At 49.8% G+C, this 17,243-nt stretch overlaps 1 protein-coding gene across 3 annotated transcripts in view; it reads right to left on the bottom strand.

The window, feature by feature from the left end:
- Window positions 1-420: 420 nt before the first annotated feature.
- RNF4 (ring finger protein 4) overlaps window positions 421-17,243 on the bottom strand; it is a 32,833-nt gene continuing 16,010 nt past the window's right edge. For 2 of the 3 annotated variants that reach the window (XM_043906003.1, XM_043906002.1), the window contains exons 3-8: window positions 16,302-16,416; window positions 13,044-13,123; window positions 4,160-4,169; window positions 3,808-3,967; window positions 3,178-3,226; window positions 421-2,603 (exon numbers count right to left, since the gene is read on the bottom strand). In XM_043906003.1, coding sequence (XP_043761938.1) covers window positions 2,454-2,603; window positions 3,178-3,226; window positions 3,808-3,967; window positions 4,160-4,169; window positions 13,044-13,123; window positions 16,302-16,416 — 564 coding nt within the window. In that variant the 3' untranslated portion in view covers window positions 421-2,453. The remainder of the gene's footprint in view (window positions 2,604-3,177; window positions 3,227-3,807; window positions 3,968-4,159; window positions 4,170-13,043; window positions 13,124-16,301; window positions 16,417-17,243) is intronic. The other variant, XM_043906004.1, reaches the window with a different exon arrangement.

Raw genomic sequence — 17,243 nt, 5'->3', positions numbered from 1 at the left:
CCTCTGGAGACCTCAGGCCCATCCATCCTTTCAGCTTTCCCAAGGCACTCACAGGCACGCCATGCCCTCCTGGGTCCCCTTTCCCACATGGAGGACAAACCATGTATGGTGGCTGGTGCACTAGGTCCACACTGCTCAGAGCTCCACTCCTGGGCTGGCACTGGCAAGTCGGAGCAGACAACCCGCAGTCAACCTCACTTAGGGGCTGAAGTTAAAATTCTGCTCGACTCACGGCTCCGACCAAGAGTGACCTCTTACCTGCTGGCGTCTAAGCTGGTACATGACCAAGCCACCTTCCCACACATGTGTGCCCCAAGATACACACAGCTGGAGGCAGACAGGAATCATGTACCTTGGGCATGGGTGTGGGCTGAGAGGTGAAATGGATCCCGATGAGTAAATGAATGCACGAAAAAGGTACCTGGTTCAAGTTAATGATTTATTTTCACCTGTAACACTAGCAGAGAAGTCAAAAACAGACTGACAGACATGGATAAAGTTTATAAACGGAACAAAGAAAGATCTGAACTATGTACACTGAGGGAGAGAAAGGGATTTTTCCATATCAACTTTTCCTATTTTGCAATTTCTGAATAGTAGAAACTAAACATTTTCCCCCAGTTTAGTATGAAGGAACACAACTTTTATGATCAACCATTTGTCCTTAAGCATAAAGTGTAAGAGATTTTGGCTGTATGGTTGTCCTGGCTTCTGAAGTCTGGGTATTGTTAGAACATTTAAAAAAAAAAAAAAGAAAAAAAAAAGGAGTGTTCCATGAAGCCCTGAAGGAACTTCATGGGGACACTGTGTCTACTCAAAGGGCCGACAGTGCCCGTCACGCTGACGAGAACTGATATCCTGCCTTCCTCGACTATAAGGAGAAAATAGTACTTTTATCAAACCAACTGGAAGTGAGCCAAACAGTTATAAAGTCAGAATGAAGCATGAATTTTCCTTTCACAGAGGAGGGACACTCCTTCGGCCCTGTTTAAAGTGAATTCTGTGCTGAGTCCCTGCTCCTCCAGAAGGAAAAACTGAAGGTCAGTTATTGCTAGCAACGCCAGAGGAGACCCCCTTCCATCTTGAAGCTGTTTCACACGGAAGGCTGTGGGTTTGGCTTGAAGCCCTCTGAGGAAGGAGGGTGTGGAGGTGCAGGCGGCAGGCTCTGCAGGGCTTCTCCCCCGGGAGCCACCCCTGGGCCACTCTGCCACCTCCTTGAGGACCAGAGGCTCTCACACCTGGAGTTGAGCAGAAGGGTGTTATCTGGGCCCCTGGGGAGGAGGGGCCACAGAACTTTGCCACCAAAATCTAAGGAGCAATCGAAGCCCAAAGGATCAAGGCCCAGTGGCCAGAAGAGCAGCTTCTGCAATGAACGTCAGTTGCGGGGGTGGTGGTGCCCAGCTTGAGTCTGGAGAGCCGAGCTTTGACTCGCAGGTGGCTGTGACTTGGCCAACAGGATGGACGTGGGCAGCTGATAAGGCCACAATTACTGCCACCGCCGCCTGGGTCTATGCTTGAGTAGACATTAGGCAGTGGGAACTGAGGACCAGAGGGCCTATGGTAAACACGGGATGATTTTTATCAGAAAAGAGGACGCCCGGCCACGTGCCTGCCCCACTGTGACTCCTACGCCAGGTGAGCTCGGGCGCGGGTCCAGGTCCTGAGAACAGGTGGTGAGCAGGACGGGGCAACACAGGCACTGCTCTGCAGGTGACACGAGGCCCCCCAAGGACACTGAGAGTGCTACATCTCCTGGGCTGCTGAAAAGGAGGCAAAGAACGGGCTTTATTGCACATTTCGTTCTTAGAAAACTAGGGATTGCCCTGCCAAGGCCTTGGTGATCTGCAGGAACCTCTGACATCGATGTAGGTGGACTCATGGGTGGCCTCTAAATCACAAGGGATGGAAAACACAGTCCAGTGGTTGGTCTTTCCGGGGCCACGCTTGCTTCTGGGATCCTCAGACTGGATGGACCATGTGTGGCTTGTCACTGCAGTGGGCAGATGCCTGGGACGAGGTAGCATGCCCAGGAGAGCTGGGCGGACCTGCATGCTCTCTGACCAGGGCTGGTGCTCCACGACACCACCAGGAGGAAGATGGGACAAACTCTCCAAACAGGGAAAACTTCTTGGCAAACGGGCAGCTTCTGAAAGAGGCTAGAACCATGCTTCTCATTTCCAGCATGCCTGACTCCCTCTCTCCTACCCTGGAACCAGACTACCCAGGAGATGTCGACCGGCTGGGAGGGGCCTGGCTCCAGCTCCACGGCATCCAACTAGAGGTAACAAAAGGATCTAAGATGGGGTTGGAAATAAGAGAGCAGTTTACATACTGGACGTTGATTCTGAAAGTCTTTTTGAGCTCAAGAAACGGGAGGCAGACGAGCCACGTAAGGCGCACAGAGAGCCCGCCAGGCTGTGTCCACTTGTCTCTCCTGAGCAACTCTCGGCACTTCATATGTAAATGGGGTGGTACCGTTTGTGGCTCATCTTTTTCCTGCAAGTTGGGCAAGTGTTAGCATTCTTCAGGGAATCACGGAGGCACTGGCTACAGAAGACGTGGCCACACTCTGTAGAAACAATGAGACGTCCATTCTGCACAATCTGGAAAACATACAAACAGCCTTCAGGTCACGTCTCGTACTGGAGCAGCCAGAGCCCCAGCGTCCACTCCCGCCTGTTCCTAAGATGACGAATGAGCGGGGAGGGGCCAGGGGCTGCAGCAGGAAAGCAGAGAAGGGGGTCTGGAGAACTAAGGATGCTCCTCTGAGGCTCCGGAAGGTACGGGCGGCATCTCTGAGGCCAAAAAACAGGCAGGAGCCAACCTCGGGCAGTGAGAGCCCAAGGTGAAGCCCTGGGGCTCGAGGAACCCCAGGCAGCAGTAGGGCAGAGCCAGAGGACCCAGGGCCACGGAAAACACTCGCAGCGTCTGCTGAGGCCGGGCGGGGAACACACAGGGCTGGCACAGGGCAGTGCAGGGAATGAAGGGGCCAGAGTCCAAGACTGTGCGGCCCAAAGAGATGGCATGGCCTCCCTCCACAGATGTGCACCACGCCATGTGCCAGCCCCGGCATGACTGCAAGACAGGCGTCCAAGCCCACCCGAGAAGCGCTCGTCTCATTCCCTGACTGAAGCAGCCTGAGGCCAGGACCAGGGAAGACGTAGTGAGCCTGCTTACCTCCGAGTACCCGTCCATGCAGATGGGGCAACTGACGGTGCCAGAGGGCCTAGAAGCACAGAGCTCACGTCAGGAAAGCAAGCCAGATGGTCAGTTCCTAACGTTACGTGGCTCCATCTAAGCCGCCCATGCCCCCTCCTCACACCCTCATGCCCAAGTGCCACAGCCCAGGCACTTGGGAGGTTGGCAGTCCCATGGCACAGGGGTCCTTGGAGAAAGGGGGGAAGAGAGGGCAAGAGAAAGTGCAGACAACGGGAGTCCCCCTTGCAGCCTCCCTGTCTGGGCAGGGGCTGGCCGAGCACCCCCTTCCTCCAAGCATTCCTGCTGCAGGAGGCGGGGGTGCTGGGGCTCACCCTCAGCTACTCTCACACCCTGGTGGTGCCTGGTCAGGTCACAGGGGGAACAGTGGAGCCCAGCCTGGGATCCGCCCGCCACCCAGACGCTTCAATAAGCCCTTTCTGAGCCCAGGATTGAAGCATTTGCCGAGGGGCCGGGATTTCTAACACCCTGCCTCCGCCCAACCTCTTCACTAGAAACTGGAGAAAGAAGGGATCCTCACTCCGGGGACAAGGGCCCATGTGTCCAGAGGCTGCTTGGCAGACAGCCTGCCCCCAGCACGGCCCCTGGTACCTGAGGCCCACAGCTGCCTCTTCCCTGGCGCTTCTGGGGGAGTGGGTGGTCACATACACGTCCTTGTCCCGGGCCAGCTCCTCCTCGTCACTGCTCACTACACAGCTATCAGCGTGGTCCTGGCGCAGCCGCCTGCCGTTCCTCCTTGGCCGCCTCCTCTCTAAGGTTCGAGTCCTCGTTTAAGGAAGGGCCTCTCAGCCCCACCCACCTCGGGACCAGCCCCCCGTCTTCCCAGGAGGAGCCCCCAACCCTGCTGCGAGCAGAGGCGGGGTGAGTCCCCGCAGCAGGCAGGGCTGCCCCAGGGGGTGTTCCCGCCCTCGGCCAAACCCAAGGAAGGAGGGAGACCACTCACCTTCAACAATCTTGGAAACAGGAGAAAAACAGAAGAGAAAGACACCGTTAACTTGACATAGGATGTTCTGCACTCTCTAACGCTCTTCCACAATCAGGCCGGCACGTCTGGCTCCCACGCGGGACCCTCAGGGGAGCAGCCAGGCCTGGAGCGGCCGAGCCTGGCGCCCGGTGCTGAGGGCCCCAGAGCTGCGTGGGCGGGCGGGCCGCTCACCGTCCCGGAGCCGCCCACAGCCCCTTCTCAAACAGAGGCCCCAGGGCCACACCGCCAAGGGCACCAGGGGCCCGCAGCCCACCACCCGCCACACAGGCTACTGCCAGAGACGGGGCCTCACTGGGAGAAGGCTTTGCAGGCTTCGTGCTTTACCGACCAGAGGTGGTCAGGCAGGGACCCTGAGAGCAGCACACGCCACGGACTGAGACCAACCTGGCCCTGTGCTGGAGGCGGGCAGAGGCCAGCAGGGAGGACCCACCAGCCCAGGGCCGGGCTCCAGGCCCAGCGGCCTCCTCACGCTTCGCACGCACTGTGGTTCTGACACGCTGAAGTCCCCGGCAGCCCTGCTGCTCCCACTGTTCCCAACAGCATCTGCTCACCTCGTGTCTGTGTCGCCATCCAGTAATTCTCACAATATCTCAAACTTTTTCATTGTTGCTATATTCATCATGGCTCTATCTAATCAGTGATTTCTGATGTAACTACCCTAATTGTTTTGGGGCATCACGAACCTCACCAATATAAGATGATGAGCTTAAGTGATAAATATATACTCTGACTGTTCCAGAGACCAACTGTCGCATGACTCCCTCCCTCTTCTTGAGCCTCCCTACACCCTAGACACAACAATACTGAAATTAGGCCAATCAGTCACCTTACAACAGCCTTGCAGTGTTGAAGCGAAAGAGCTGCATATCTCACTTTAAATCCCAACCTAGAAATTACAAAGCTTAGTGAGGAAGGCACTTCAAAGGTTAAGACAGGCCAAAAGCTAGGCCTTCTGCACAGTTAGCTAGCTTGTGAATGCAAAGGAAAAGTTCCTCAAGGAAATGTGAAGTGCTCCTCCAGTGAATGCACAACGATAAGAAAGTGAACAGGCTTACTGCTGACGGGGTGAAAGTCGGAGTTGGCCTGGACGGAAGATCCAACCAGCCACAGTGTTTCCATAAACCAAAGCCCAAGGCAGAGCAAGGCCCCAACCTCTTCAATTCCGTGAGAACGGAGAGAGGGGAGGAAGCTGCACAAAGTATGAAGCTGGCAGGGGCTGGATCCCAAGGTCAAAGGAAAGATGCTGTCTCTGGCGCATCAGAGTGCAAAGGTGAAGCCGCAACTGCTGATGTAGAAGCTGCAACAAGTTACCCAAAAGAGCCAGCCAAGATCACTAATGTGGGTGGCTACACTAGACAACAGGTTTTCAGTGTAGACAAAGCCTCTATTGGAAGGAGAGGCCATTCAGGACTTTCGTAGCTAGAGAAGTCAATGCCTGGCTTCAAAGCTTCGAAGGACAGACTGACTCCCTCATTAGAAGCGTAAATAGCTGGTTGAAGTCAATGCTCGTTTACCATTCCAAAAACTCTACAGCCCCTAAGAATGGTGCTAAATCAACCCACTCTGCCTGTGTGCCGTAAACAGAACAACAAAGCCTGAATGGCAGCACATCTCGTCACCACATCATTTACTGACCATCTTAAACTGACACATACTGCTCAGAAAAAGATTTCGTTCAAAACATTCCCTCTCACTGACAATGAACCTGATCATCCAAGAGCTCTGATGGAGATGAACAACGAGACAAATGCTGTTTTCTTGCCGAGTAACACAACATCCTGCAGCCCATGGATCAAGGAGTCATTTCAACTTTCAAGTCTTGTAATTTAAGAAATATATTTCTAACCCTACAGCTGCCATAAACAGTACTTTCTCTGATGGATCTGAGCAAAGTAAACAAAAAACCATATGGAAAGCAGAGATATCACTTTGCCAACAAAGGTCTGTATAATCAAAGCCATGATTTTTCCAGTAGTCATGTATGGATGTGAAAGTTGAACCATAAAGAAGGCTGAGCACCAAAGAGTATGATGCTTTTGAACTGTGGTGTTGGAGAAGACTCTTCAAAGTCTCTTGGACTGCAAAGAGATCAAACTAGTCAATACTAAAGGAAATCAGTCCTGAATATTCACTGGAAGGACTGATGAAGTGCCAATACTTTGGCCACTTAGTGCAAAGAGCTGACTCATTGGAAACAACCCTCATGCTGGGAAAGATTGAGGGCAGAAGGAGAAGAGGACGACAGAAGATGGAGGTTGGATGGCATCACCGACTCAATGGATGAGTTTGAGCAAACTCAGGGAGGCAGTGGAGGACAGAGGAGCCTGGCGTGCTGCAGTCCATGGGGTCGCGAGGAGTCAGACAACACTTAGTGACTGAAAAACTAATGAATACATGGTGGCCAGAGAGCTCCCTTCACTGGTGATGACTATGTCCCCATGTTCAATGGAAGAAGAGTTTGGAGGTAAGACTTCTTGCCCAAAAGACAAAAAAGAATGGACCCACAGCCTGGCCTCCCAGCTCCATGCCCTTCCTGTGACCCTGAGTCACCTCCTAGCTGATGGACAATAACATAATTTGTTCAGTTCAGTCGCTCAGTTGTGTCTGACTCTTTGCGACCCCATGAATCACAGCACGCCAGGCCTCCCTGTCCATCACAAACTCGCGCTTACTCAAACTCACGCGCATCGAGTCAGTGATGCCATTCAGCCATCTCATCCTCTGTCGTCCCCTTCTCCTGCTCCCAATCCCTCCCAGCATCAGGGTCTTTTCCAATGAGTCAACTCTTCACATGACGTGGATAAAGTACTGGAGTTTCAGCTTCAGCGTCAGTCCTTCCAGTGAACACCCAGGACTGATCTCCTTTAGGATGGACTGCTTGGATCTCGTTGCAGTCCAAGGGACTCTCAAGAGTCTTCTCCAACACCACAGTTCAAAAGCATCAATTTTTCGGTGCTCAGCTTTCTTCACAGTCCAACTCTCACATCCATACATGACCACTGGAAAAACCACAGTCTTGACTAGACGGACCTTTGTTGGCAAAGTAATGTCTCTGCTTTTTAATATGCTATCTAGGTTGGTCATAACTTTCCTTCCAAGCAGTAAGCGTCTTTTAATTTCATGGCTGCAATCACCATCTGCAGTGGTTTTGGAGCCCCCCAAAATAAAGTCTGACACTGTTTCCACTGTTTCCCATCTATTTCCCATGAAGTGATGGGACCAGATGCCATGATCTTAGTTTTCTGAATGTTGAGCTTTAAGCCAACTTTTTCAATCTCCTCTTTCACTTTGATCAAGAGGCTTTTTAGTTCCTCTTCACTTTCTGCCATAAACACAATTTGTAGGCTATAGCCAAAGATAATATAATCTTTAATTAATATATTAGAAAAGAAATGATGAAAATTAGCAAAATAACTCAAAGAAAGGAAAAACCAATGAATGAAAACAAACTTATAAGAAAAAGGATACACAAAGTTAAAAGTTGGTTCTTTGAAAGATCTAATAAAACTCTTAAAAAAAAAAAAAAAAAACACGGAAAACACAAATAACCAGTATCAGAAATGAGACATCACTACAGATTCCACAGAACTGAAGACATTACAAATTTATGCCAATAAAAATGAAAATTTTAGATGAAATCAACAAATTCCTACAAAGTATAATTAACACAGTGAAATGAAAAGTGAAAGCTGACCAGTTGTGTTCAACTCTTTGCGACCCCATGAACTGTATCCCAACAGGCTCCCTGTCAATGGGATTCTTTAGACAAGAATACTGGAGTGGGTTGCCCTTTCCTTCTCCAGGGAAATCTTCCTGACCCAGGGATTGAACCCAGGTCTATTGCATTGCAGGCAGATTCTTTGCCATCTGAGCCACCAGGGAAGCCCGATAATTGCCAAAGCGTGAAGGTGTAGTTGCTCAGTCATGTCCGACTCTCTTCCATGGTGTGGACTGCAGCCCACCAGGCTCCTCTGTCCACGGGGTTCTCCAGGCAAGGGTACTGGAGTGCGGTGCCATGCCCTCCTCCAGGGGACCTTCCTGACTCAGGAACCAAAACTGGACCTCCTGCACTGCAGGCAGCATCTTTATCGTCTCAGCCCCCAGAAAAGCCCCAATAATTACCAAAACCCACTAAAACGCTACTTCTGCTTTACTGATCGTGCCAAAGCCTTTGACTGTGTAGATCACAACAAACTATGGAAAATTCTTCAAGAGATGGGACTATCAGACCACCTTACCTGCCTCCTGAGAAACCTGTATGCAGGTCAAGAAGCAACAGTTAGAACTGGCATGGACTGGTTCCAAATTGGGAAAGGAGTACGTCAAGGCTGTATAGTGTCAAAGTGCTTATTCAACTTATATGCAGAGTACATCATGTGACATGCCAGGCTGGATGAAGCACAAGCTGGAATCAAGATTGCTGGCAGAAATATCAATAAACTCAAATATGCAGATGACACCACCCTCATGGCAGAAAGTGAAAAGGAACTGAAGAGCCTCTTGAGGACAGTGAGAGAGTGAAAAAGCTGGCTTAAAACTCAACATTCAGAAAACTAAAATCATGGCATCTGGTCCCATCACTTCATGGCAAACATTGACAAACTTTATTTTTTTGGGCTCCAAAATCACTGCAAATGACTGCAGCCATGAAATTAAAAGACGCTTACTCCTTGAAAGAAAAGCTATGACAAACCTAAAAGGCATATTAAAAAGCAAAGACATTACTTTGCTAACAAAGGTCCATCTAGTCACAGCTATGGTTTTTCTAGTAGTCATGTATGGATGTGAGAGTTGGACTATAAAGAAAGCTGAGCACCAAAGAATTGATGCTTTTGAACTGTGGTGCTGGAGAAGACTCTTGAGAGTCCCTTGGACTGCAAGGACATCCAACCAGTCAATCCTAAAGGAAATCAGTCCTGAATATTCATTGGAAGGACTGATGCTGAAGCTGAAACTCCAATACTTGTGGCCACCTGATGTGAAGAACTAACTCACTGAAAAAGACCCTGATGCTGGGTCTTTTAGATTGAAGACGGGAGGAGAAGGGGACGACAGAGGATGAGATGGTTGGATGCCATCACTGACTCGATGGACATTAGTTTAAGCAAGCTCCAGGAGTTGGTGACGGACAGGGAAGCCTGGCGTGCTGCAGTCCATGGGGTAGTAAAGCCCTGGACACGACTGAGCAACTGAACTGAAGTACTTTCTCTGTAGAGTTCTATCAACTATTCAAAGAAGGAATAGTCCCAATCTCACAAAATCTTCTGAAGAACAGCAAAAAAGGTCCCCAAATCACTTTATAAAGATACCAAAACTCTGATACCAGAACTTTATAAAGAAAAATTACCATCAATCTTAACTCACAAAAATTGTGGCAAAAATTATATATAAAATATTGGCAAACTGAGTCTAGCAACATAGAAAAAAAAATTATGTTACAACCACAATGCTTAAGTGGTTTAACACTAGAAACCAATGTAATTTTCCACTTCAACCTATGAAACGGGAAAAAAATCATCATTAGATGAGACTTAAATTTCAACACTGATTCAAGATGAAACTTATAGCCAAACATGAAAAAGAGAAACTTCTCCACTCTGGTAAGGGTATCGACAAACCCAAAAGCCTTATAGCAGAGGTCCTATTTAATGGTAGAACTGAAAGGACTCTTTCAGATTTTGAATGAAACAAGAAAGTCCATGACTGTCACTGTTTTTACTCAGCCAATAATGAATTTTTTAGCCAATGTGTTAAGGCCAAGAAAAAAAAAAAAAATCGAGAAGAACCAAAACTTGTTCCATATACACAAAAATTCAGAAGATTTACAGATTAAGAATTGTTAAAAAAGAAAAATCAATTGTATTTCTTTATATTAGCAAATCAAAATTAAAAATGAAAAATTTAAACACCATTTATTAAAAAAAAATAAAATAAAAAATAAACAACCATTTATAGCATCCTAAAATACTACATACCTAGGAATAAATCTCCTAACAAAAGACCTGCAAAATTACTCCAGGGTATAAAGTTTACTGTGAAGTATCTAATCTTGGTGTTCAGTTGCTCAGTCGGGTCCAGCTCTTTGCGACCCCATGGAGAGCAACATGCCAGGCTTCCCTGTCCTTCACCGTCTCCCAGAGCTTGCTCAAACTCATGCCCATTGAGTCGGTGATGCCATCCAATCATCTCGTTACTAAGAGGTATCTAATCTTATCTCAAACTATACACAATTCAAATGGATTATAAACCTAAATGTGAAATGTGAAACAGTAATACTTTTGGAATATAGGAACAAATTTTTATGGTACAGGATTTTCATTAACAAAGTTGATAAATTCAACTATGTTAAGACCCTTTGTATATAAACAAAAGAGAGAAAAGACAAGCCTCTGAATAGAAGATTCAATACACAACTAATGGCAGGCTCATATTTAGAAATTTATTAAAAAAATGAGACAAGGCAGGCAGTCACAAGGAAAAATGAGCAAAGATTCAGTTTAAAAAAAAAAAAAAAACTCCCAACAGGCAACACACCAAAGAGGAAAACGAGCCCCCACTAAGCATGACAAGGCACTGGACCCCGCCGGTCACGGGGAGAACACACAGAAAGCTCACGGGAGACCCCGGCAACAGCAGACGGGCTAGAGGGCAGTGGGGGGAGCCTGGGTGGGAGTGGCCTCTCTGTAAGACGGGGCTCACTGCCCAGCAACCGCCGAGGGAACACACACCCTGGAGAAATAGTCTGGTTTCTCCTTCAGTCTTAAGAGGGTTCACCAAAGTTCTACCGTGGTCCTGGGGTGTAAAGATGCCAAGCTACTCCCAGACAGGGTCCAAGTAGTACACTTAGTCTACCCCCTGGATTCTGGGGGGCTGGTAAGATTACCCCAATCTGGGAAACAACACAATCATTTCACTCTCCTGAATGTGGCATCTGAGGTAACCCTAAACTTGTAACCCCTCTAATAGAGGCCCCTCGTCTTGAGTCGGTAATATTACTAGGTATTCCAAGTGGATCTGCTTAGTGAGAATTTCAGCCTAGATATACTTCTCACTGTAAATTTTAAAACTGGCGTTTGGACTTGTTAAAATAATTATCAACAAAAAATGAAGAACGATTAGACTAAAAGGGATGCTATCAAATCCCAATTATTCTATATCTGGGAACACTGAGGCCACAGGGAGGGGAATCCTCCACCAGAACCCAGGACCCCTGCTTCTCAGGCTGGTCTCCCCTCCACCCAACCACCTGCCCAGGCTCCCCACCGCCCCCAGTGCCAGCTTTCCTGTCCAGTGTCTCCCAGTGACTCTCCACAGCCGGGGACATAGGAGGAGGCTAGAGCACTCAGAAAAGCAGCCCACGCAGGCAGGCAGAGCAACCATCAGAACAGAACCAGGGCGCAGAAGGGGTATGACGACGCTGGCTTGTCACTCAGCAGCAGCCATCGGCGTCCCCTTGCGGGCAGAATCCTGGCCATCTCCCCAGGGCCTGGCACACTACAGGTGGACACCAAGTGCTGGGGGCAAGAAGGACTGGCGGCACTCTGAAGTGTCAATCAGCAACGGAGCTGCAGGCGTCAGCCCAGGTGCCAGACTCAGCTGTCTTCTCAGAACCTCAGGGAGCTTGCCAGGAACAGCAGCAAAGCTGGATGTATGCGCCTCAGAAAACACTCACAGGCCCAGCGGGGACCACGGACAGCTAAGCCACTAAGACTTATCTCCAGGGAAATGACTGCCTCCTGCTCAGGAGCGGTGTCCCCAGTGCTGGGACAGCTGACAGGCTCAGCAGGAGCAGCTGCCTGGCCTTTGGGGGGGTGGGGGCAGAATGAGACGGACGGACACACAGCCAGACAGCCCAGCAGTTTCAAACTGGGCCCAGAGTGTAAATCTCTTGGTCGGGTCAGTTCCCTGTCCTCACACTCTTGCTTCTTTTGAAGGCTCGAAGCTCCTTGGTGTAACCCTGAGGTTCTAAGCACAGCCAGGATAGCCCCAAGACCATGGGCCCCTAGACCGAGGGGAGACTCGGCTCCGAGCAACCTCCACCTGCCCCGGAAAACCAGTCCTCAGCAGCACCACCCCTACTGCCCCCTCACATGGGTCTGCCTCCACTCCGCACACCTGCGCCCTCTATCAGCAGCATTCTGAGACACAAGGGCACCCTCAGAACACGGGCGGGCCGAGCAGACTCCCAGCCCCACCCGGGGAGGCGCCCTGCTTGGGGGAGCTGGGCTGCGGGAACGGCTTCCCCATCCCTGAGCAGGTCTCCTTCCTGGAGGCCACGCAGGGGCAGGCGGGTGCCCTGGGGCGGGGCGGGGGGGCCAGCAGCTCCCAGGCTCCACCATCTGGGAGCCATGGCACCATCGGGCACCAGCGGGCAGTGCAGGGAGCCTGCCTGCTCCACGGCAGCGGCTTCCAGGCCTCGAGACCCCCCGGCAGTGTTCAGCGAACATCCTCATTCCCACCAGCCAAGAGGGTGTAAACTCACGTTTACTGGGCTTTACAGTGCCTGGCGTTGGGTGCCAGGCACTCAAACACAGGATTCTTCTAATCCTCACAGTACCCTACTGACATGGATGGCATTATCCTCATTTTATGGACAAGTGAAGGAGATTAAGTAACTTGCCCAAGGTCATGCAGCTGGTATTAAAGGTGGAATCAGGGACTAACGAGAGACCAGCTATGCAAAGGAGGCTCACTTGTGATTAATTAAAGCAATAAAGTCACAAGAATTGATTTTCCTGAAACATTTTCCACCTTGAGTGCTGTAACCCGTGACCAAGGCCTTCAGACGTGCCAGCCAGGGGCCCACCGCCGAGAGCGCCAACGCTCAGGCTCCCCCACTTACCACGACAGAGTCATTGTGAGTCAGGTCGACGACCACAGGCTCTAAAGATTCACAGGTGAGGTCCACTATTTCGTCTCCCGCTTCAAAATAAAGCATTTTAACAAGCTTTAGAGGGAAAGTGAAGGCATACCGCTCAGTTTCATTAATATGACAACTAACAGAACACGGCTTAAACAAAACTAACACCCCTAAAGCACAGCGGTAAAGGGGCAAGCAGTGACCACCCCCGAGTCCTGCTCTGAACACCACTGTGTGGTTTTAACCAATACACCACCCCTCCCCGGGGCGTCACGCTGCCACTGCTGACCTCCACACCCCACCCCTGCTCATTCACAGCGGAGAAGCAGCGGGTCACCCAGGGTGGGTGGGGGTGCACAGCCAGGAAGGGACCAAGCGCGCTGGGCTCGGGCTCTGGGGCGGGTCTGTCTGACAGCTCCGCTCCCCGACCTCAGGTCAGGCTGCGCTCGGCTCGGCACAGGCTGCACTCTTCATCAGTTGCCCTTCCATCTCACTCAGCCTGCCAGCGCTTCACAACTTGGTTGGGCCACAACGGTTTACTCACTGGCCCCCCAAAGCCCCAACTTGCCAAGAGAGGTTGAGCCTGTCCTGCAACTTGCCTTTGAGCCCAAGAATACAGTGCATGTCAACCCACGCACGGGCCAAGTGGGAAGGACGTGTGCCAAACGGTTACCAGCACTGAGGTCTGGCAGTGCACAACCTCCATTTCTATAAACTGAAAAGATTTACAACCATCTTTGTTTCTATTATTAGTAACATTAAAAAGTAGGAGGGAAGAAGTTCTAGAAATAATAGTTAATATTTGGGGAATGTGACTTGTAATACATTTAACATATTCAAATTTTTGTTCTCCTGGATTAAAAAGTTCACAGGAATAAAAACCATAATATATCAAAGATTCCAACGTAAATTATACAAAATGATTTTATTTCTTTTAAAGAACGGTCCATAATGGATCTATCACAACTTACAGAACTGTTTCTCTTTCTGGTGAACACAATTCTGGGTTCTAACAACAAAAAATATGCCAAAGGGTAGCTTGTGCATTGAGTCCTGCATGTGGGCGTGAGGCTAACCGAGGACGGAAAATGCCACAGTGGAGAGCAGTGGGCCTCAGCCAGGCTGGAGAGTCTCAGCCCTTCAAGAAGCACGTGTGGGCTGAGCACCTGCTGGGTGGGGTGGGCAGGGGAAGCGGGGTGGCCCAGGGCTGCACAAGTCCGTCAGAAGTGAGGTCAGAGACCATAGAGACAACGCGGAGGGCTTCACTCCCTGAAGGGCCATGACATGACCTCAGGCCAGCCGCTTCTCTCCAAGTGTCAGTTTTCATGCCTTGTAATTATAAAAGCAACCTTACTGTGTGCAGAGCAGAGGGACCTGACAGGCCGTCCGCCACTCCCCTGAGAGGGCAAGCGGAGGGGAAGAAGTCAACCTGCCTCTGCCCGCACCTAATGCCCTCCAACCCAGGAAGGTCTGTACACAGGTCTGCCTTCTGGGGCAACTGTCTGTCCTAATGAACGAGAGAAGAAACCCGAGTACTTCCTGAGGCCAAGTAATTTGAGACACAACTTCAAAGAGAAAAGGTGGACCCAGACAGTGTCCACATCCACGCTGTGCAGCCTCAAAGGACGGCTGGTGAGGCCCAGGGGCAGCTCGGGCTCACTCCGGCTTTCCTTGTGACCAGTGAGTCTGAGATCGCAGGTCTTACGAACACAGTGACTGAGCGGAACCTTGTACAGTGCCATCTGCCAAGCAAGTTCCAAGTGTTCCATGTCACCAACTCATTTCAGAGCTAGAAGAGCTCTACAGAGCTACTGCACACACACACGCCATGATCCACACACACACACAGCCGCCCCATTATTCACGTGTTCACACACGCCATGATCCGCACACACACACAGCCGCCCCATTACTCATGTGTTCACACACGCCATGATCTGCACGCACACACACAGCCACCCCATTATTCATGTGTTCACACACGCCATCATCTGCACACACACACACAGCCACCCCATTATTCATGTGTTCACACACGCCATGATCTGCACACACACACACAGCCGCCCCATTACTCATGTGTTCACACACGCCATGATCTGCACGCACACACAGCCGCCCCATTATTCATGTGTTCACATACGCCATGATCCGCACACACGCCATGATCCATACACACACACAGCCACCCCATTATTCATGTGTTCACACACGCCATGATCCGCACACACGTCATGATCCACACATACACACACACACAGCCACCCCATTATTCATGTGTTCACACACGCCATGATCCACACACACACACACACACAGCTGCCGCATCATTCATGTGTTCACACACGTCATTATCCTCACACACACACACGCCATTTATCTGCGTGTGCACATACGCCATTATCTTCATACACACACACACACCATTATCCACACACACACGCCATGATCCTCACATACAGACATGCCATTATCCTTATATACACACATACCATTCATTATCCGCATGCACACACAACATCATCCACACGCACAATTATCCTCACACACATGCCATAATCCGCATACACACACACACCCCATTATCCACGCACGCACACATGCCATTATCCTCCTACACACACACACACACACCATTATCCATGCACACCATTATCCCCATATACATAGACTTATCATTATCCACGCACACACACCCCATTATCCTCATACACACACATACACACACACCCCATTATCATCATACACACAGGCACACCGTTATCCTCATATATACGCACACTCCATTACCCTCCTATACACACACACACAATCTGTGTACACACACATGCCATTATCCTCACACACACATTATCCTCATACATATATGCCTTTATCTGCACACACACACGCCATTATCCTCATACATACACACACCATTATCCACAAGTGTACATATGCTATTATCCTCATAAACACACATGCCATTACCCTCATACATATGCACACGCCATTACCCTCCTATACACACACACACACACACACACACACACACACTATCTGTGTACACACACATGCCATTATCCTCACACACATATGCCTTTATCCTCACACAGACACACGCCATTATCCTCATACACACACACACACACCCCTGATCCCGTTTCAGATGAGGAAGCTGAGCCCACAGGCTGCGTGGCCTGCACCAGGCCGATGGCTGCCAACTGGTGCCCAGGGTCACAGGGTTCCTGGCAATCTTACCGCTTTCCACGAGCTCTATAGGTTCTGCCTCCAAGGCCATCTCAGGTGGGGAGGTGGTTTCCCGAGTTCGCTTCTGGGCTTGTCTAGAATTTACTGTCCCACCACGACGCTTTCTCTGAGGGTTTTCAGGGGGAAGAGAAACAGTTAAATAGCTTCTGACCAGTAAGATTTCAGTTAGAAAAATAAAAAGCTTCTGTTATACAGACTGTTGGTCCATCAAAAGTACGTGACATATAACTCTATGGAGGCCTCTGGTCCAGGTTGGAATTAGACCAGAAACCCCTTCTTTTAACCAAAAGTTACAGACCTATTTCCCTTGGATTTGTATTTGACCCCACTGAGCACTTTCTGTCTTTCAGCCCAAGACCTTCAGTTTCCCAAGTTTCTAGTCCCTGTGAAAAGCAGATCTTTTTTTGGGAAAGGGTTCTGGCCTCTAAATTTTTACAATACTATCAAGTTGTAGTTTACACCCTAATAACCACTCCCCACAGCTCCAAGAACCAAAGTTTTTATTTCTTCTTGCAATGAGAATTTAAAAATTTTTCACTGGAGTATAGTTGACTTACAGTGTTGTGTTAATTTCTGCCATACAGCAAAGTAAATCACTTATACATGTATCTTTTTTTTTTTTTAAGATTCTTTCCCACATAGACCATTACAGAGTACGGAGTAGAGCTCTTTATGCTATTCAAGAACCAGTTTTAGTTCCTAGGGGCTTCCAGAGAGACACGCCTTCTGGAAGGTTAGACTGTTCATCAGCATGTCTGCAGCTCAGACCCCGAGTCAGGCTTCCGAGTCCTCCAGCCGGGTACCAACGCGCTCCAGCACATCTGGCCTGCCCACTGTGGTATTCCTCCAGAGACGGAGCCTCCATCTGACATAGCTTTGTTACCGCGCCCTGTGCGGCCCCGACCAACCCCAGCTCCGTTTCAGCGCTCCTCC

The sequence above is a fragment of the Cervus elaphus genome, chromosome 6 (genome assembly GCF_910594005.1).
Source record: "Cervus elaphus chromosome 6, mCerEla1.1, whole genome shotgun sequence".
Lineage (NCBI taxonomy): Eukaryota > Metazoa > Chordata > Mammalia > Artiodactyla > Cervidae > Cervus > Cervus elaphus.
Note: the sequence above shows the minus strand (reverse complement) of the source record. Positions and strands in the feature narration are given on the sequence as shown.